At 38.5% G+C, this 22,892-nt stretch overlaps 1 protein-coding gene and 1 pseudogene across 1 annotated transcript in view; both read left to right on the top strand.

Annotated features, from left to right (window-relative positions):
* VPS4B (vacuolar protein sorting 4 homolog B) overlaps positions 1–8,853 on the top strand; it is a 32,531-nt gene extending 23,678 nt beyond the window's left edge. The window contains 3 exon segments of the mRNA XM_027576527.2: positions 1,210–1,429; positions 4,711–4,851; positions 6,657–8,853. Coding sequence (XP_027432328.2) covers positions 1,210–1,429; positions 4,711–4,851; positions 6,657–6,758 — 463 coding nt within the window. The 3' untranslated portion in view covers positions 6,759–8,853.
* On the top strand, positions 1,443–4,699 carry LOC113912802 (annotated as a pseudogene).
* Positions 8,854–22,892: the final 14,039 nt, after the last annotated feature.

The raw sequence follows: 22,892 nt of genomic DNA, 5'->3' as shown, positions 1-22,892 counted from the left end.
GGAAGAGAGGCAGGCATTTGTTTGCTTACTTGCTTGCTATATTGGAGATATGAGATTTTCGTATACAGAATCTTTCACGTTGGAAAATATATTACCTAATGCTTTTAATTCTAATTAAGCTTAGTGTAAGGCACTGATGCTTCAGAAATGTACAAATGTAGCTTGGTATTTCAATGGGAAACTTTCACATAAAATTTTAGCAAAATGACAATCATATAAGTTAAAGTATGCTAGACAACCAAGATATATTTTCATTAAAACTTTATGTCTATAATTTTTAAATTACATGTTGAACTTGAGCTCCAGGAAAGGTATACCGACTCGTTACTTTTCATGCACACCGTTCCCTATTTCATTCATTTAATTTTGCATGGTAAAAATTAGCACCAGTTCTTGCCACTTTTATCCCATTCACTTGATGGTTTGCCAGGATGCTAGGTTACCATCCAGTATTAAGAAAGGAGATCTGCTGGTTATTTTTGAAAAATGGCCTAATTCTAAACCCATCTCTAGAAATAATGGAAATTTAAAATTCTCATAGCCACAGAGAGTTACCTAAAGAACTAAAAGTCTTCACAGCCACTTAAATTTTCCCTCGTTGCTTCCTCCCTACCCAAATGCTGAAATTCTGAGAAGGCAAGCAAAGTTACTGTTAATAAAACAGTGTTTACTTATGAACTACTAGAATTATTTATCCTGAATGTACCTTTTATAATAAAGTGGACATTTTGTGTAGACATAGGTTTATTAGATAAGATTTTGAGTAGCTTTACCGTTTTGAATTTAGAGAATTATTTTGCCCTCTCTTATTTCATATGATTAACCATATTAATCCCTGGATCAGGAGTTCAGAGTATGATTCTATGAGAAGCTAATCTTGTGGGACATATCATGTTGTGAATTCTAGACATTATAAACACTATGGCCAAAATAACCCAAAAATCATGTGAGAAAGATTAAATTACTCCAAACTGGTTCTCTGGCTATTTTGGTTTTACTTGTTAGTTGCTAATGTGTTCTGGATATTTTCCCATTATTTAATGTAAATATATATGTTTAACTCTGACACAATGGGCCCATTTAACTTATTCAGCTTAGCTTTATGTAAATGAGAATATCTGAGCATCTCGTTTCTTGAGGAATCTGAATTTTCAGTTGAAATTAAATATATGTAGTAATATTTTTGACGTAAATTTCTTTCATTTTAAGATTTGAGAAACGAATTTATATTCCTTTGCCTGAGGCCCATGCCCGAGCAGCGATGTTTAAACTGCACTTGGGGACCACTCAGAACAGTCTCACAGAAACAGACTTCCGAGAACTTGGGAAGAAAACAGACGGTTATTCGGGGGCAGACATAAGTGTCATTGTGCGTGATGCGCTTATGCAGCCTGTTAGAAAAGTGCAGTCAGCTACTCATTTTAAAAAGGTAAGGAGCTTTGTTCCATCCTTTCAGATACTTTTAAAGTCAAGTTTTGAGACCATCGTTGATTTGTCTTCAAAGAATTTCAGGAAGGTTTCTGTTTTATATAATAAATAATGGGTTTATAGAATAAACGTTGCCATTTCTTTGAAAATAAGTTCTCCCACAAAGTTTATTAATAGCTATTATTAATAGTCTTAATGTATTTTAAAATTTTTTATGCAGTGATTTTTGAAGTACTTACTATTTTGATATAAGTATAGAAACTTTAAATGTATAGTTACTGCTGATGTAACTAGAATATCCTCGAGCCGAATCTGGTGCATTTACACCTCGTTAACAAAGTAAAAATACCAATAGCTAATATTTAAATATTCACTGTGTTCTATTCTATATCTCACTATTTCATTCGTTCCTCACAAAAATTCTACAAGAGGTGCCTGTTGCCACCTGTTGATCATTAATCTCAGACTCAGATGTTAACAGGATTAAACTGGGACTTGGCTGCTAACACGGTTTGCCAAGGTACGACCAGAGAGGTACAGACACGTGATTTTTCTCTAGGTCACGTGTACTTCAGAATCGGAGTCCCCGCTTCCCATGCACTGTTTTGTCTGCATGAATGGGTTGAGCATATAGCATTTTGTAAAAAGACTGTGGTCCTGGGATGTCCCAAGATATTTAAGTAATGGTGGAGTAGGTAATTTGTACCAACCCTGTTGCTAAGGACAGCAATACCCAATATTACCATAAACATCGACGTGAAAATCCTGAAAAACGATTAGCAAACTTAATCCAGCAATATGACAAGACTGATATATCATGACTAAGTTACATACATATGTCTTGTCCCACACTGAAATAAGTTTTAAAAAAAATGATGAGCTTGAATTAAAACCTGAATTTAAAGCCTGACTCCACAATTTGTTATATCTCCTGGAGCAAATTTTATTACCCATTTAAGTCTTGTTTTTATCATCTCTACAGTAGAGACAATAGCACTGCCTCAAAGTACAACTGTGAGAAAGAAATGAAGTGGTTCTCATAAAGCACTTGAGTAGCCCGGGGCGGGGTGGGAATAGCCCTTTCCTTCTGCAGCCACTTCTTTACTGAGGGAAATATAGGAGGCTCAGGGTCAAGTTTATGTCCAGCCATTGTATTTTCTTTTAAATTCTCTTTGCATTTAGAAGCTATTGATTGTTAGGAACTCAGTCCTTTCCTACCCAGAACTTTCCATTCTATTCTCCATGTAACTGCCAGGGACAGCTTCTGTGTCCCTGAAGCTGGGTCCTTCTTAGGAGGATAAGGTGAGGCAGCCAAATGAATGTTAACATCTGGCTTCCTGCATCACCATCTAGTAGATATCTCAGTGCTCCATCTTTTACTCCCATTCTTAAGGCTGATTATTTCAATTAGCAAAAACAAGATTGCCTGTTTGTTTATTTATCAAATGTCTAAAGTACTACTCTGAGTGTAGAGTTAAGTCAGAAAGTACTACAATCAAACACAAAAATCCCTGCAGCTGAAATTTTTGTGGGGAAAGACAGACAATAAAATACACATAATGAGTAAAGCTAGAATGTTTATTTTTCTGCATCTGCCCTAATCCTGACGTAATATTTAAGATTGATCATTGTCAAATATTAAATGTGAAAGCAGCCCCCAATTTAGCATAGATCTGTTGCCACCTATAAAATACTTGCATGTGCTGGGGCTGCCCGCCCACAGACCCCTGCAGGCGGCTTCATGCTGCCCGGAGGCTGGGGGCGCGCGTGACTCTCGCCCCCTGTGTGAGGGGTGTGCCTCCCGCAGCCCAGGGCTTGGAAGGGGGACGCCCGGGGCCACTGCCCTCGCTTTCTCATTGTCGCAGACGCCCTCCTGGGGTGGCGTCCCACGACCGACGCAGTGAGTGCCAACGAGGACCAAGAGATGGAACTGGAAGCTCTACATTCTATTGATGAAGGAGATGAAAGCTTCCAGGAATTAGGTCCAGTGTCATTTCAGTACAGGATAGGTGAAAATGGTGATCCCAAAGCCTTCTTAATAGAGATTTCCTGGACAGAAGCATATCCCCAAACACCTCCAATTATATCTATGAACGCTTTTTTTAACAACACGGTATCATCGGCTGTAAAGCAGAGCATATTAGCCAAGTTACAGGAAGAAGTGGAGATCGATCTAGGGACCGCCATGACCTACACGTTGTTTGAATATGCCAAGGACAGTAAGGAGCACTTCATGGAGAATCACCAGCCCGTGAATTCTGTAATACCCATAAGCAGTTATCATCTCCGTTGAAATCCCAATACAGCCCCACGGAGTAAAAAAAAAGAAAAAAAGAACAGCTTTCAAAAACCCAGAAACGTAAGCCAGTCGATAAAACAGATCACAAAGGAGAACTGCCTCGAGGATGGAACTGGGTTGATGTGGTGAAGCATTTAAGCAAAACTGGCTCTAAAGATGATGAATGGTACTTGGAATTGAAGACAAGGGAAGATAATCCTTTAAGAAGTAAACTGGGTTCAAAATCCTTCATTACTCTTTTTCTGGTATTGAGGTGGCTTTCTATAAAACAATTTTTTTGTATGTTTCTTATGTAAAAAACATTTTAAGCTGAAAGTTCATGAAGAGATCTGGTTGTATTATTTTCACAAACTTGCCTTAATAAAAGGTGAAATGTTAAAAAAAAATACTTGCATGTGACTCTAAGTCACAAAGTTTTGTCTCTGGGTGTTATTAAAATTTTATTTTAAATCAGTTAGGAATCTCAAAATAGCACTGAAATTACACTTAGCATTTAATTTTGTACTTATTTTTAAAGAAGGAATTTTTGTTGAGAAAGAAAGATTCAGTGATTTCACACTTATAAATCTTCCAAATATCACAGAACTTTCTCGGTTTTGGAAAATGGAGAAAACTTAAGAGACTTATTGAGGATGCCTTTTTTGTGGACTCTAAGACCATTTAATAGGCATTAGAGAAAAGAGAACTCTTAACCACAGATGTTTCTTTTTTTTTTTAATTTTAATTCCTTTTCTCCTTTGATCATGTAAGTAATGTAGGAAATTTCAAAATACAGGAAAGCAACAGGAAAAAAATCAAAACCAAACAAAATCTATCCTGTCACCCAAAGATAACTACATTTTGTTGTATATTCATATTTATTTTTAGAAGTAAACATTTTAACAAAATACAGAGTAGTACATTTTCACATGTCTTGATAATTGCCTAAATCTTAACTTAGTTAATTTGTTCAAGTAAATATTTCAGATTACTTTTTATTCCAGGTGCGAGGACCCTCACGAGATGATCCCAACAAAATAATAGATGACCTGCTAACACCCTGTTCTCCCGGTGACCCTGGTGCCATTGAAATGACATGGATGGAGGTTCCTGGGGATAAACTTTTGGAGCCAGTTGTTTGCATGGTTTGACATTTAAAAAAATTTAAAACATAACGGTTTGTCATTTGTGAGACAAAGATAAACATTTTCAGTTACATAAGATTAGCTAGAAAATATCAGTATGATCAAGCATGTTTGTGTAATACTACTCAAAAAGTTGTAAAGTTAATTGAACTTAAAAATATAAAAAATAATTATCTTTGAAATAGTTTCTTGGGCTTTAAGAAAAATTTTAAGTGAAAAAGCTCTTTTTCAAAAAACAGGTTTCTAAGTTTATATAGGTCTTATGGCTGGGATACTATCAACAGAATACTTATTTATATGGCATAAATTATTGTCAAGACTTAACTAAAAAAGTAGAACTGGTGAAATTTCTTTTCTGAATCTAAGATTTTGTAAAATATCCAGAAACCTTAATGCATCTGTCATAGTAATCATAATCGGTGTTTTTCTGTTTTACTTCTTCAAGCTTTGTAGAAAGTTTAATGTAGTGCTTGAAAGAAAAAGTCCTGAAACCAAATTTTTATGATAAAAAAATCCCATTTCTATAGTTTATATTGGAGGGATTTATAATTCTTAAGACTTATTTTGTAAGGTATAGGAAGCTTACTGTGAAAAGCTACATTTATTATTTTTATGTTTTCTCATTGGTACATGCTGAGTTTTTTAAATCTTCTGCTTCAGTTACAGATTTTCAAAGAGCTTTATGCCGGAATTAACAGTAACTTCCAGAGGAGAAACTTATTTATGTGATATGTACACATAGATCTATAGACATACACGTACCTCTATAAGTACATAGTATGTATATAGATATTTATGTGTTAATTATGCTTCTCTGAGAAGTTATTCAGAAACCCTTTTTTGTTTCAGTCCTTGCTATGTTATTTTTTTTAAGATTTACTTCTTTATTTTAAAGAGAAGAGTGAGTGCGGGTGGGGGTTGGGGGAAAAGAGAGAGAATCTCAAGCAGACTCCCTGCTGAATGTGGAACCCTTCATGGTGGGGATCCCTGAGATCATGGCCTGAGCCAGACGCTCAACCAACTGAGCCACTCAGGTGCCCCACTTGGGTTATTTTTTATAAAGATTTTGTTCTTTGACCATTTTTCATACTGTTTTATAAGAGACATAGCCCAGAAGTTAATCTTTTAATGAATCCCTGATGTTAGCCTATTTTCTTCCCATTTTGATCATAATTTTAATTAATAGTTAAAAATTCCAGGGGCGCCTGGGTGTCTTGGTCGGTTACATGTCTGCCTTTGGCTCAGGGCCTGATCTTGGGCTCTCTGCTTCCCCCTCTCCCTCTCCCCTCCTTCCCACCAGTACTCTCTTGTCCCTCTCTTTCTCTCTCAAATAAATAAAATCCTTTTTAAAAAATTCTGAGTATAGTTGGTTTTAATTAAATGGTGTTGTGTTTCACATAAGTATAAGTGAATAACTTCTATAAGTGAATGACTAAATTCCTTTTGGAGTGCACTTGGTGAACTCTCTTGTTTTAAGAAAAAAACAGATAAGACCAGAAAAGAGATCAGGGACATATTTTGGAAGGCCTTGATCTTCAAGCTAAAAGGATTATACTCCTGATAGCTAATGGGAGCCATTGAAAGTTGTGGTCAGGACAAGGCAAGCAGCTTAAAGTTACTGTGCAAAGGAAGAACAGGATCAAAGACATCCTTTGGAAAGAATAAGAGAGTTTATTGTTAGTAACTTAGTTACACTGCAAATACTTAGATTTAACCTCAGGTGGGAAGTTAGTTAATAATAAATACAATGATTTTTATTTGATTAAATCTATTACTAATACTCCTCCCTTCTTTTTCCCTGACAGTCGGATATGTTACGGTCACTATCTAACACAAAACCCACAGTCAACGAACATGACTTGTTGAAATTAAAGAAGTTTACAGAAGATTTTGGCCAAGAAGGCTAAACCAAAGACAACGAGGAAGACATTTACCATGTGTGTTCTTTATTTCGTAGGTCCTTTTGCCTTTCTTGGATGGCATTCAGATTATTTCCAGTAAAACTCTTTTACCACAGGGAAATACAGATTTCACTCCAGAGTTCCTTTAATTTTATATGTATTTTTGCTCCATTACCAGTTAAATGCTCCTGTTAACAAAAATTATAAAATAATGGATAATAAGGAAATGAGTGTTACATGAATGGCAAAAAATAGGAATTACCCAGTTAGGAAGAGGATGAACATTGATTGAGATACCAATATTTAGAATTGGTGGTATTTGCAAAGAGCATTTCTTTTTTTCTTTTTCTTTTTTTTTCTTTTTTACCAAAATGAAATAGGGCTTACTTTATATTTTGAAAAACAGTTCTTAAGCATAATTCTCATCAATGTAAAATTTATTTACTTTATTAAAAAATTTTAAATAATAGAATATTCTCAGGGATGGGCAATAAAACAGCAAAGAGCACTGTGATTGGGCTTGAAAGATTCTGAATTGTGTTCTAGCCAAGTCTCATTGATTTTTGATAGACTAACATTTTTCTTTGTGTAGATATCAGTAATTTTCTTTAAGAGCAACAAACTTCTATATTTAATTAAATAATACCTTTCACTGTGCAGTCTCGAAAGACTTTCTAAATTGGTATTGTCTTCATCTTGAAGAAGAAAATTGTCTATTTCAGTATCTTTTTGTAGGAAGATTGACCAAAACAGATGGCAAATAAATACATACTTTTTAAATAATTCTGTCATGAAATACTATAATGGGAACTTTTGCTAAAAGGAATGGCCTCCCTTTGAATTATGGGAAGTTTCTTGTGGGGGTGTGTGTGTACATATATATATATATAAATTTTTTTTTTTTTTTTTTAAATATAGGCTACCAAGGGTCTTGTCTTTTACCTTTTAAGTCCAGGGAACAGTTTGTCCTTGCCACACATATGTTATCAAGTGTAACGCTTGTGAAGCTTTAGAAATGAGCTAATGTCTCCTTAAATAATAAAATACAAACATGATTATGTTATTTTAATATCTCCAAATAAATCTGAAGGTGTATGTTACACACTTTAGCATCAACACTAAGTTGTGCCTTGTGCGTTTGCATTGGTTATATATGCAAAAGGATGATTAAGTTAGCTGGAATGAGGTTGGTTCCTTAATGACTATAAAGTTCTACCTTGCAAATACTATAGAATAACTTGCATTTTAAAGTATATTTGCACATTTTATGTATAATGCTCTGTCGTTGCCTTTGGATTTTCTGTACGGATTGTTTTTGTTGATACTAAATGGAAATCATAGGCCTGAAATACGCTGTTCTTATGTGAAGTAAATTGATATAACCTACTATTGGCTATATTCTGTGTATGCTGCTTTATTTTGGGATCTGTAAAGGAGAAAATATTATCTAAATTGATTAGATACAAAGATATCATTAGAGATTATTGAGAATGGACACATGAAAATTCTGTTCTTCAACTTTAACGTGAGGGTTGGGAGTTAAGTTGGCAGACTAACAGTTCTTTGTGGCTGCCTTATAAAATGATTTATATTCTTTATCAGCCTCAGAATTATATAGTATTGCTATTAATTATATCACTAGGAGACTTCACATAATTATATGATAGTTGAAATTCAGAATTTTTTGTAAATCCAGAATTTATTTTGAGGAGGTATTTTACTTAATTTGACAAAATACATGACCCAATAGGTACTTTCTCACACTTCATTCTTGAGTGCGCTTAGAGAAGGGTAGCTCAGTGCCCATGTCACTTCCAGCCATGGCTCCATTTTCTATATTACATCTACATTTTTTACATTTCTGGTTCTAAACCTATTTCTGGAATCAAACAATTTTAGACTTACTCTGAAATGGTAGCACATAGACCATATCCCGTGAGTTCTTTAGGGACAGATAAGTACTCACAATGTTCAGGCTCTGCCTGAGCTTGGACTATTACAAAATTTGGGGTAGATGGTTTCTGAGGCTACTTGGTGTACCTCTATGAGCTGTACCCTAGATGTTGAAGAACACTTTTTTTCCTCCAGCCTGGAAACGATAGGAGTCTTAATAAAAAGAATTTCAAAAGAAAATTAACTTTTGAGTTTCCTGATAACATGCAGAAAAAGAGAATGAGTATATATATTTGATTATTAACGTGAAGTACCATTCAGCCACTTTTCACTGGCATGGGTTAGAAATTGAGGCACGCCTCTGTAACGTAGCCGTAGATGTTGCTTGATGCTGTTGCAAATGGAACAACAGCAAGTGCCCAGCATGGACACTGCTTTTACCTCCCCTTTGTGAGCTCTCATAGATGTCATGTGCTTTCCTGCCTCCATACCTTCCTTTACCACCTTCTGTTACTGTACTACAATGTCCTTCTCTGCTGGTCCAAATCCCATTGTTTCCACGAAGACCTAGCTCATGGCCTGTATCATCTCTGCCAGGAAGAATTCCTAAACTACCCCCTACCTTTGGCTTCCTAGATTATCTGTGAGGCTTTTTATAAAATAGATCATTTGAAGTGACTTTGCTCTTGCTGCTCTAGTGAAATGATCAATTTCCGTCTTGGTTACTGGGGAGTAAAATCAGAGGTAGGCCAGGACTGGCTCCTCTTGGCTTAGGAGAGCCAGTGCCCATCTCTTCCTACCTGTGAGTTCCGTGAGCTTGTTTTGGCAGCTTGAAATCTGCTGCGGTGGGAGAGTCGTGCCACGGAAATCAAATTGCAGTTAGCATGGTGCCACACAAAACCAAGTCTGTTTGTAATTGAAAAATTAATATTTATTGCATTTACAGAAATAAAGTACAGAAGTTACATTTTTAGAGTCATAAAAAGCATTTGATAAAATCCAGTACCTATTTATGATTTTTTTAAAAAAACTTTACAAACTAGGAAAAGAAGGGAGCCTCTTAATATAGGGCATCTGCAAAAAAAAAAAAAAAAAAGGAAAAGCTGCACTATAGCAAGCATCATACTTAATTGTGAATTATGGAAAACTACTCCCCGGCTATCACCACTTTTCAACTTTGGACAGGAATTTCTAAGTTTAGGGATTAAAAAGGAAGAAACAAAATTGTTATTCTCAGATAACATTTTATATGTAGCAAATTCAAATTAATATAAACAACTTAGAATTTGAATTTACTAAGATTACAGGACGCAAAGTTAATAAAATCATGGTGGTTATCTGAGCAACAATTAGGAATTGAAAGTATGAAAACAATACCAATTATAATAGTATCAGAAAGCATCAGATACCTCAAAATAAGTCTGAAAGATACACAGACCTTCACATAAAAAACTAGGATACACTACAAAGAAAAACTTGAGTAAGTAGATGTTCATGAGTCAGAAGACTTAGCAAAGTATCCATTCTGAGTTGATTCTAGACTTAATGTAATCTCGAATCTGGGTCTGGGTGATACGTAGGTCACTCTGTACATCTATGTATGTATTCTATATCTCCAAAAACAAAAATAGATGCTTAATTTATTGATTAAAAAATATATTTTATAGTTTGAATCCATTTTTAAAATAGTATATTTCTCCTAGCTGTATGTTTTTTGTCCATTTATATAATCACTCACCCAGATACCTGTACATATACATAGAAACAAATTATTTTCACCTTATGTTCATTTTGTTATTTGTGGGTAGTGAGATTTTGGTTGATTTTTTTTTATTTTTAATTTTCTCTACCTCTTTTTATCTTCAGGTATATTTTCAGATGTCACCTTTTCAGTGAGACATTCCCTGGTCATCCTATTTAAAATTGCAATCCCTCCTGATGCTCTTATACCCAATCCCTGCTTTCTTTTCTTCTGCACCACTTACATGTAACCTGCTATATAGTTTACTATTTTTCTTATTTGTAATTTTTCCTACTAACATGTATGTTCTGTGAGAACTGGGATTTTCTTTGCTGGTTTGTTTTTTTTTTTCTCTCTCTCTCTCTCTCCTCTCTCTTTCTGCTGTATCTCAGTATCTGGAACAGTGCCTGGTGCCTGATGGTGCTCAATAAATATTTATTGAGTGAATGAATCTTTGTATGTTTTTCTCGGTTTGAATACTTTACAATAAGCATATATTATTTTTGCCCCTCTCCCACGCTTTTACTTTAAAAAGAAGAAAATTAGGAATGAAAACAAATACATCAAGAAATTAACAGTGGCTAAATCTGGGTGGTAGCAGTATGGAAGCTTGTTAATTTTTCCTTTGTTTTCATCTTTAAATATTTTAATTTCCCAAAATAAGCAAAAGTTTTTAGGGAAGAATTACAGTTGGGCTGAGAGCTGATCACAGGAATTTGTTTCCCTCTCTGGAGCCCTATAAAAATAACAGCTTTTAAGAAGAGAGTGAAAAAATAAGACAGCATAGATAATTCTTCAAACAAATGGACTTTGGAAGAGTGCTATTCATCCAAACTGCCTTCCTGATTTTGGGAATGCCCCTAGCCTCCTGCTACAGAACCAAAGTAGGGACATCCTGTTTTTCTTCAGCACGAGGCAGCCATCACAGGGGCACCTGACTAGCCATGGTTAATCAGGTGCTGCCATCCAGGTCCCTCTATCTTGAGCACCACAAGGATGTCAGGACATTAAAAACAGGGTCATAGCAGCATCAGTAGCATCTGACCCGATGGGAATCTGGTAGCTTGTGGCGAGACAGCTAATTACATTATGGTCTGTGATCCCATGGAATGAAGTGCCCAGCGAGGACAAGACATTGGGGAACTGCTTCGTAGCTGCTGTAGAACAAAATGAAGGCATGAGAACTTCAAGGACTGCTAGTTGAGGTCAGGGCAGGGAGAGAAGCCCAGGGATCTTCTATGACTATAAACATTTCTTGCATTCACAGTACTAGAACAGTCAAGTGAAACAATACTTGATTGTGCAGTTACCGAGTGATAATCAGTTGAATTCAGATTCAGTTTTGTGGGGTTTTTTTTGTTTTTTTGCTGTGAAGGTAAGGAAATTTGGGAGGCAAAGAGCAAGGTGCATAGTTCTGGGATGTGTAAATTTATGAGGATTTGAAGGATTCTGAGTCTCAAGACATAACCTGGAGCACTGTGGGTGGAAGTGGAGTATTTTGATGATCAGTCAAGAAAAGGAGAACCTAGTTTCAGAAATGATCAAATCTTATTGATGTGGGTTCAGTCAACAGAGACTCTGAATTTAGTATTTTGGTTTGAGCTGCTGCGAGTGGTTTTAATTGTTTGGCTGGTTGAAGAAATAATTTGACAATCGACCCACTTGGAACTCCATTAATATATAATGTAAAAGGAAGAACCCAATATCTTTAGGAAATAGAAATGCTGGCGTGGATTCACCTTGTAAGAACCTTCACAAGGCTTCACTGTTCCCAGAGAAGATCTATAACCCAGTCCCTTAACTGAGCCTTTGATAGGTGAAAGAAATGCACTCCCAGTTATTTTACTGGCTCTTTGAAAGATTGGAGCTGGAAAGATCCTTTGGTTGCAGAAGCCAGGTAATGTCAATTAACCAGTACAAGCCGAGTGGACTGGGTCAGCACATGAGGTAATAGAGCTGGCATGACAGAATGATCTTCGCCTCAGATCATAAGCAGTAATTCAGTGGTGCTGGGGTCCTCGGGACCAAGGTAAATGAAGTAAATGCTACTTCATTAGTATAACCAAAAAACTCCCAAGTCTGGCCTCCAAGAAGCTTGACCATCATGGCTTAAAGCACTGTTTTTCTCCCTTGATTTCTGTGGATCAGAATCTGTGGATCTCTAGCTCGCGGGGTCTAGCTAGGAGCCATGTGCACAGTGGCGATCGGAGAGGGGCTGGGGCTGGAAGAGCAGAGCACTGACACAGCCAGGGGACAGCGGGAGAGCTCCATGAAGTCTCAGGGCCTCTCCAAGCGGTGTCTGCATGGGCTAGTGGGGGCTTCCATGCAGCATGGCCGCCCCGGGGCGGTCAGGATGAAGGCTTCAAGATCCAAGTATCCCAGAGAGGCAGAAACTATATTCCCTTTAGTGGTGGTCTCAGAAGTTACTGTGTGTCACCTCTGGCATACTCTACTGGTTGAAACAGTCACAAAAGCCCTCCAGTTTCAAGGGGAGAGGATATAGATCCCACCTGTCACCGGGAGACAAGGGAACACAGTGAAAAAGGCATTTGAGTTGAAAGATATCGTGGCCATTTTTCAAAAAAAAAAAAAAAAAAGAACCAAACCTAATTACCCCTGGTGGAGCCGAGGGTTTGAGGGTCAGGAACTGCTGATTTACATAACCGGCCCACGCTACTGTTTGTTTTTATAACCATGGGCAGTTACTCTTTTGATTAAAAAATGAAATGAAAAAACATCAAAATCACCAAAAGACAAAGCAATTGCATGGTTAAAAAAATCATATCAGATATTATCTAAACCATGTAAGATAATATGCATGAAGAAAAAAAGCAGGGGTATGACAGAAGTCTCATTTCGCTTAGAATTTATACATACTTGGCTTCACCTCTAATGTGCTTGCCCTCAAGAAGCATATAGTTCAGCTAAACAGACAAATGAATCAGCAATTAGAGCACAGCGCTTTGAGTTCAGTGACAGACATGCGTGGGGACCACGCAAATACGGAGGACCAGCATTGAAAGAAGGCTAGAAGTAGAGGGGCAGAGAACCTCATCTGCCGTCCTTGGGGGGGTGAATATTCAACTTTTTATTCTGAAACTAATAATGGGAAAGATTAAGCATTCATTCACCCTTCATTCTTAGGAGGAACAGTAATTTATACCAAGTTGACAGAAAGCTAGTGCTTTTCCTCTCTCCCTCTTCCTGTCTCCCCTTTCTTCCCTCCCTCCCTCTCTCTCTGCTGTAGAGAGAACAGCAAAATGTAGCCAATTTTCATTGGCAACCCCAATGAAATAATTGACCCAGGCAAATATCAATGGATGCTAAAATTATCGCATGAAACACAGAATATTTACACGGGATTTGTTTGCTATGTTTCCTCAATGACAAACCACTCAAAATCAATGTCAGCTTAAAATACCATTTATTTTTTTTCTCGTGACTGCAAATTAGGCAGAGCTCCATGGAGAGGGCTTGCCTCTGCTTCATGTGGTGTTGGCTCGGGTGGCTTGACCGGGCTAAAGAATTCAAGATGGCTTCACTCCTATCTCCAGTGCCTCCAGCTGAGCTGGAGGGACCTCTCTCCGCTTTGTGGTCTCTTATCGTTCAGTAGTCCAGCCTGAGTTTCTTTACTTGGCAGCTTGAACCCAAGAGGGCAAAAAGAGAAGCTACAAGGCCTCTTAAGGCCTAGGCCCCAAAATAAGGATAAACCACTTCCACCACCCTCTAATTAGTTAAACTGACTTACGAGGCCAGTCCAGATTCAAGGGATGAAAAAGATTTCTATCTTTTTTTTTTTTAAGATTTTATTTATTTATTTGACACAGAGAGCACAAGCCGGGCGAAGGGCAGAGGAAGAGGGAGAAGCAGGCTCCCCGCTGAGCAGGAAGCCAGACATGGGGCTCGATCCCAGGACCCTGGGATCATGACCTGAGCCGGAGGCAGACGCCTAACGACTGAGCCACCCAGGTGCCCCAGATTTCTACCTCTTGATGGGAGGAGCAGAGCATGCTAACAGAAATGGGAGGAATTATTGGTGACAATCTGCCAGCATTTCATGGTGTTACTCCCAGATGACTTGCTGATTACAGAGGGGAATGTGACCTTTACAATGGAGAGGTATGCTTGTCACCACCTTACCCAAGAAGTCCAATTAAATTGAGCATCACTTGTAGTGGACAAACTAACATGAGCTGCTGGGCAGGATGCAATACAAAATAGGCATATGAAGTGTTCCTACCAAAAATGTGTCATCTGAATCTAATCAAGCCATAGACCTAACTGCTGGGTTCCAGAAAATTCAAGGGACAGAGAAATAACATCAGGAAGAACCAATCAGGCAAAAGAGAATATAGGGTATCTACTAGAAAACTGGCCTGGTCTCCAACAAGTGGATACCATTAAACAAAATAAAAGGTTGGGGGACTCTTCTAGATTAAAAGAAACTGAAGACACATAACCCAATAACCCAATGTAATATGTGAAGCTTGACTGGAACCTGGTTTTGTTGGGGGCAGGGGGAGAAAACAGCTGTAAAAACCAACTAGAAGGTAACTGAAAAAATACAAATATGAACTAGATATCAGATATTATGGCATTGTTACTGTATTGGGTGGGATAATTGTACTGTGGTTATATTGGTGTGTATTGCACCATTATTTTTGGATGACACGTCCCAAAACATACACATATAAGGATGAGAGATGAAAAGTCCCTGAAGTCTACAACTTACTTTGAAGTCATGTAGAGCAAATGTGACTAATAAATAAGACTGAAGGATTAAAGATCATTTCTGAAGGAGGTGAAGCTTGGGGCTAGTTTGAAAGACACATAGCGGTAGAATCCATCACTGACTATTTCCCAAGCACTAACACAGACCCACAGGTAGTCTATGAACAAGATCATGGAACTGCCTTTGTTATGTACAACTGAACACTATTCCGGCCATATCATGGCAAGACATTTGGATGTAGGCAGTCCTTGATATGGGAAGAGTTGTGTCTTGGAAAGTTGCCAGAACTCCAAGACTTCTCTCCTGTTTTCCCAAAGACTTCTAAAAAAATTGTCAATGGATTCTTAGCAGAATTATTTATGGCCAAAGACGTCACACAGTGCAATAGTAAAAGGCTTCCGTATTCTTAATTGCAACATATGATGGTCTTAGGCCATAAAGAATTCCTTTAAAAATCCACTGGCAATTTTAGAGAAACCTTTGAAAATTCTGTATTAAAGAAAAAGGGATTACATGAAAAAATATCAACATGCAACAGAGCTCTGGATTATTAAATGAAAACATTAAAACTGAAAATGGAAGAAATTGGTAGCAACCGCATGACAGTAGATAGGGTGGTGTAAAAATGGTTAACAGGTGTAGTATGGAGCCCAGCACTGGCCAATCAGAACAGCAGGCTGCTATCAGCCCCTGCTCTCTCCAAGGGGGTAGTACACACACAGACACACACACACACACACACACACATACACACATGCTCGCACACGTGTGCGCCATCTTTCCTCTAAGAACATTAGTTCTCACAGATTCCTTCTGCTCTAGGTTTGACTACAAAGTAAGGGAAAACCTTTGACATTTTTCTATTACTTTAGGGGATGTTGAAAATCCGGGCGCTCACGTAGGCCAAGTCTAAATTTCAGTTCACACATTCCAATAGGCAAATATAATACCGTCTTTCTACATCATCATTCAATCAAATCTAAATCTGCTGTTAATTCTCTATCAGGCCTCCTCCCCAAAGGATTGCAGGAAGGGCCAAGAGGCTTCTCTGGTGCTCAGACAGGAGATAAATCTCTAGTGCACCAAGTAAATCTATTACTGGCATTCTTACTGCTTACGTCCAGAGACGTTCCTCAGCAATCCCCTTCCATGCCAGGGACACAATAGAAGAATCTTTGCAGAAGGCTGGAAGCCTCAGTGGCATCCTGTCTAAGGTTTGGCCACTGGTGTGTGTGGGTGGCTCCAACCCTAAGACCTTGTGAGGTGAGAGATTTTCTATTTTTAAGTGTCCAATTCAGTGGCATTAAGTACATTCACACTGTTGTGCGACCATCATCACCACCGATTTCCAGAATTTTCATCAACCTGAACAGAAACTCTCTATTAAATAATAACTTCCCCACCTCCCCCAGCCCCTGGTGACCACTATTCTACTTTCTTCCTCTATGAATTTGCCTATTTTAACTACGTCATATAAATGGACTCATACACCATGTGTTCTTTTGTATGTGGCTTATTTCACCTGGCCCAGTACCTTCAAGGCCCATCCATGTTGTGGCATGTTATCAGAACTTCATTTGTTCAAGTTGAATAATATGCCATTGTATGTACATATATGCCACATTTTGTTTATCCATTTATCTGCTAATGAACATTTGTGTTGTTTCCACCTTTGGCTATCGTGAGTAATGCTGCTAAGGACATGGGTATTCAAGGATCTGTTTGACTCCCTTTTGGGTATATACCTAGGCGTGGAATTGCTAGGTATATAGAATCATCATATGGTGAATCATCATGTGGTCATTCCAAGTTTAACTTTTTGAGAAACCACAACAGTGATGGCACCACTTTGCATTCCCACCACCAGTGCATGAGGGTTCCAGTTTCGCCACATCTTTACCAACACTTGTTATTGTCCATTTTTGTTTTGTTTCGATTTTTTTTAATAGTCATCCTAATGGATGTGAAGTGTATTTGTTATTTTTCAAATCAGAAAAAAAATGTTGTCATCAACAATTTCTAAGGACCAAGAATGAGGTGATTTGGGATGATGACTGCAGGTATGTAACCCCATCAAAAACCTCTGCTACTCATCAGTCAGTCATGTTAAGATGATCTTTACAACAGTTTTGATATTTTTTCACCATGGATATCTTTTGCATTAATTTTTTCACAATTGTCTTAAAACATTGTTTATGTTGATGACTGGTTATTTTGAAATCCCACCAAACTTTGTTCCTGAGTCAAGTGCATCAGTTGCTTCCCCCTTCTCTTGTCCTGCCATGTTTGTAGACTGGAAGTATGGTTGAAGTTACCAGAAGTAATGTCAAATTTAGTTGACTAGGACTTCTTTTTGCTAAACCTTTCAAATGAACAGTCACACATATATTACACTACAGCTTTTGAGAAAAGAGTTCCTACTCATGCGCAGAAAAGCACCATTTAGTACTTTATGTAGCAACAAAGAGTATCATTGGGGGAATTTCCTAAATAACTCTTACACCGAATGTAAGCTTTTTTGTACTTGGATCTAAATTCTAACCAGGTTTATTTAACCTTTTGGATAATTCAAATGCTAGAATTTGAGGAAAGTACACATTACGTTTTCTAATACCTAAGAAGGAAAGTTGCCAGATAAGGGTTGGGTGTTATGTGTTGTTACAAGCTGGATTCTCCAGAAGCCAACAAGAGGAGTTTGAGGGGCAAGATGTTTACTACAGATCATCCCCTATGAACAGAAGGGGGTGGAAGTAGAACTAGGCAAAAAAGAAGTCAAAATCTACAATTTGAGTAGGGCTCAGCATGGATGGTTCATCTCTGCTGGTGAGGTGTCACTAGGGGATGGAGAATGACATTTCAAAATGGCTCACTCACTCAGCTGGCAAGTTGGTGTTAACGATTGGCTGGGAACTCAACTGGGGCTGCACACTGGAGGCCTCAGTTCTTCACAAGGACATCTCCAGAGACTGCTTGAGCTTATTCAGAGGATCATGGATGAGTTCTCAGGCTTAATGTTCCAAGAAAACCAGGGAGAAGGTATGTGGCCTCTTGGAATCTACTGTTGTAAGTCCTGCAGTGTCATTTCTGCCACAGTCGATTGGTCAAAGCAGGCCAAAGGCCAACCCGGTTTCAAGGGGAGGGGACATAAATCCCACCACTCAATGGAATGAGTGTCACATTATAAAAGAGCATATGGGGGTGCCTGCGTCGTCCAATCGGTTCAGTGTCTGCCTTCAGCTCAGGTCATGATCCCAGGGTCCTGGGATCGAGTCCCTCGACAGGCACTCTGCTCAGCAGGGAGCCTGCTTCTCCCTCTGCCCTCTGCCTGCCACTCTGCCTTCTTGTGCGCACGCTATCTCTCTGTCAAATAAATAAATAAATAAAATCTTTTTAAAAAAATAAAATAAAAGAGTGTGTGGGATTGGAGATGTTGTGGCAGTCATCTTTGGAAAATAGAGTTCACTACAAAAATAATTCTCTAGATGAACCACTTTTATGCATACTTTTGACAAAGAGCCTAACAGTTTCATCATTCTTTTTCTCTATATTATGACTATATTTATTATTTTTAAGTCTGTGGACTCTCACAGCCAATCATTAAAGCTTGCATTTTGCACGTGTTTGCTTTGGTTAGGTGTCATTTTATTTTCCTGATTGGTTTGCCACAGAGAGGAGATAAAAAAGGAAACTGGACATTCAACACAGTTTGAGGAGCACTGCTGAACGCCCTGATCTCAGCCCCGAGCGACAAGGGCAGGGCTGCCTGAGGGGCGCCAACTGGCCCTGCGGCATGCGGAACACTTGTGACCTGGATGTAGCACATGCTGTAGTAGCAGGAGACAATGTGGACCCCTCATCAGTCAGGAGTGTTAGCTTCCCTCTTCGTTTCTTCAGGTCTGTCATTAGGAAAGTTGGTATTGTTTTGTTTGCCTCTGTAATTATTCCTCTTTTGGCTCCATATCCCTCTGCTTCCTTTGATAATGTCTTACCCCTTTCCCATAAACAACAATAAAATGTACATACTTCCTCTTCTTCCCAACTCACTTGATTTGAATCAATACTTCTTCATGTTTACCTTTGTGGTGTTAAATGTTTATACTTCTATGACTTGACTTGTCAGCTTGAAATAGTATCTTTGGATTTCAGTTATAAATGACACCATTCATAAAGTCACTCCTCCCTTCTGCATCTTCCTTCCCCTCCTAAAATGCGTTTCTTTTATTATTTTTCCATTGTTAAGGTATATACCAATTACATAGTATTCTGTTCCCTAGCCCCTACATTTGTTTTAGTCCTTGTTCTACTGTATATTCATTTCTGAAATTCTCAAAAGGTAGTGCCATACTTTTCCAGTCAACTTTTTTTTTTTTAAAGATTTTATTTATTTATTTGACAGAGAGAGACAGCGAGAGAGGGAACACAAACAGGGGGACTGGGAGAGGGAGAAGCAGGCTTCCCGCCCAACAGGGAGCCCGATGCGGGGCTCGATCCCAGGACCCTGGGATCATGACCTGAGCCAAATCAGACGCTTAACTACTGAGCCACCCAGGTGCCCCTCCAGTCATCTTTCAGCTGGCCACATACTAAATGTTTGTGTTCCCCAAAATTCATATGTGAAATCTCAATGCCCAACAGGATGGCATGTGGAGGTGGGCCGTTGACAGGTGAGTTTGGTCTCATGAATGGGATTAGCGCTCTTCTAAAAGAGACTCCCTTCCCCCTTCTGCCGTGTGAGGACACAGTGAACAGACACTGTCTATGAACAAGGAAGTGGGACCTTACCAAACACGGCGTCTGCCAGCACCTTGATTTTGGACTTCCCAGCCTCCAGAACCGCGAGAAATAAACTCTGCTGTTGATAAGCCACCAAATCTGTGATATTGTTTTATAGCAGCCTAAATGGATTAGGAGCCTTAATACTTTCCTCAAGAAACACTCATGGGAAAAACATTTCCTTATTTATTACATGTTCAGTGGGTGAAATACAGATTAGCTGGGTACAAAACCTAGGCTCAACATTCTTTCCTTGAGGATCTTAGAGATGTATCTTTGTTCTCATGTGTTGACTGTCACCATGGAGAAATCTGAAACTAGCCTGATCTCTTTTATAAATAAGTGACCTGAATTTTTTGCCTGACTGACCAAAGTTGTCATTCTTTGAAAATCCAGTGTTTTTTTTCTAACGGTTTTATAGTTTTACATTTATGTCCATGATTCCTTCTGCATTAGTCAGGGCTCTCCAGAAACAGAACCAATGGAAAATTGATTGGTTGACTGATTGATTTTAAGGAATTGGCTTACATGATTCTGGAAGCTGTCAAGTTCCAAGATCTACAGGTGAGTTGGCAAGCTGCAGGCCTGGAAAAGAGCCAAGATTTCAACTCAAGTCCAAAGGCAAGAAAAAAAGCCGATGTTCCAGTTCAAAGGCCAGCAGGCAGAAATAATTCTCTGTTACGTGGTGGAGGGTCAGCCTTGGGTAGGCCTTCAACAGATTGGTTGGGACCCACCCACACTGGGAAGGCCAATCTGCTTTATTCAGTCTACTGATTTAAATGTTTATCTCACTATACACACTCTTGCAGAAAAACGCAGAATACTGTTTGACAAAACAGTATGGTCTAGTTATATTGATGTATAAAATTAACTATTATGCCATCTGAATTAATTTTTGTGGAAGGTGGAATGTTCAGGTTGAGGTTCATCTTTTTGTCTATAGATGCCCAATTGTCCCAGCACCATTTATTAAAAAGGCTACCTTTCCCTCCATTAAATTTCTTTTCAGGGGTGCCTGGGTGGCTCAGTCGTTAGGCGTCTGCCTTCGGCTCGGGTCAGGATCCCGGGGTCCTGGGATCGAGCCCCGCATCGGGCTCCCTGCTTGGCGGGAAGCCTGCTTCTCCCTCTCCCACTCCCCCTGCTTGTGTTCCCTCTCTTGCTGTGTCTCTCTCTGTCAAATAAATAAATAAAATCTTTAAAAAAAAATTCTTTTTCACCTTTGTAAAAAATCAGTGTGGTATATTTGTGTGGGTCTGCTTCTGGGTCCCATCGATCTATGTATCTGTCCTTCTGCCAATTCCACCCAGCCTTCATTACTATAGCTATATAATAAGTCTTGAAAATCAAGTAGACTGATTCCTTGAACTCTATTCTTCTTTTTAAAAAGATTTTATTTATTTATTTACTTACTTACTTATTTGAGAGAGAGAGAGAGAGAGAGAGAGTGCATGATCACGTGTGATGGTAGGGGAGCAGAGGTAGAGAGATAAGCACACTCCTTGCTGAGCGCAGAGCCCAACACAGGGCTCGATCCCAGGACCCTGAGTCCAGGACCTGAGCCAAAGTCAAGAGTTGAATGGTCAACCGACTGAGCCACCCAGATGCCCCATCTATTCTTTTTACAAAAAAGTTTTAGCTATTCTTGTTTCTTTACCTTTACATATAAATTTTAGAATACTCTTGCCTATATCTACAAAAAATCTTGCTGGGCTTTTGATAGAAGCATATTAAACAGTATATCCAGTGGCGGGAAATGTCAATTATAATAAAATACACATGACATGAAATTTACTATCTTAATCATTTTTTAAAGTCAACAGCTCAGTAGCATTGAGTATACTCATATTGTTGTGCAAACATCATGACCTTGGCCTCCAGAATTCTTTTCATCTTGCAAAACTGAATCTCTGTACCCATTAAACAATAACTCTCCATGCTACCCTTCCTCCCAGCCTCTGGAAATTGATATTCTATTTTCCTTTTTCCTTTCTTTCTTTCTCTTTCTTTCTTTCTTTTCTTTCTTCCTTCCTTCCTTTCCTTCCTTCCTTCCTTCCTTCCTTTCTTTTCTTTCTTTCTTTCTTTCTTTTTTCTTTCTTTCTCTTCTTTCTTTCTTTCTTTCTTTCTTTCTCTTTCTTTCTTTCTTTCTTTCTCTCTCTCTCTTTTCTTTCTTTCTTTCTTTCTCTTTCTTTCTTTCTTTCTTTCTTTCTTTCTTTCTTTCTTTCTTTCTTTCTTTCTTTCTTTCTTTTTTCTCTTTTCTTTTCTTTTTCTTTTCTTCTCTCCTCCCCATCAATGCCCAGTCTCCAGTAACCACTATTTTGCTCCCTGTTCCTGTGAGTTTCACTTTTTTTTTAACGATCCCACATATAAGTAAGATTATGCAATATTTGTCTGTATTTCTGTGAAATCTTTCTATAGTCACTTAGCATAATGTTCCCAGGTTCATTCATGTTATCACAAATGGCGGGATTTCCTTGTTTTTAAAGGCCAACTAATATTTCATTGTATATATTTTTACCACATTGTCTTTACTCATTCATCCACTGATGGACATTTAGATGGTTCTAAAACCTGTTGGTGAAGTTCTAACAGGAACCGCAGTTGGGCTGGGAGGATACGGAGCTGCAGGTGTTGATGGGATTAGGTGAAAGTCTGGATGAAATGTGGGACGTTTGAACAGACTCTATGTGAAGTGCTGGCATCTCCTTTATGTGAATGTCCTATGGGGCTGGATTTTGTGTCTGACTGGGGAGAGTTTCCTCTACCTAGTCTTGTAAAATGGAAGGCAGGCAAATCTGTCCTTCAGGCAAGACTGATTGACCCTCTTAAGTGGGAACCAGCAACATTGCCCAAGCCCACACAGGTGGTTTATTTTATTTTATTTATTTTATTTATTTTAAGATTTTGTTTATTTATTTGACAGAGAGACACAGCAAGAGAGGAAACACAAGCAGGGGGAGTGAGAGAGGGAGAAGCAGGCTTCCCGCGGAGCAGGGAGCCCGAT

Source organism: Zalophus californianus, chromosome 14 (genome assembly GCF_009762305.2).
Source record: "Zalophus californianus isolate mZalCal1 chromosome 14, mZalCal1.pri.v2, whole genome shotgun sequence".
NCBI classification, from domain to species: domain Eukaryota; kingdom Metazoa; phylum Chordata; class Mammalia; order Carnivora; family Otariidae; genus Zalophus; species Zalophus californianus.
The sequence above is the reverse complement of the archived record's forward strand: the minus strand, read 5'-3'. Positions and strand labels throughout refer to the sequence as shown.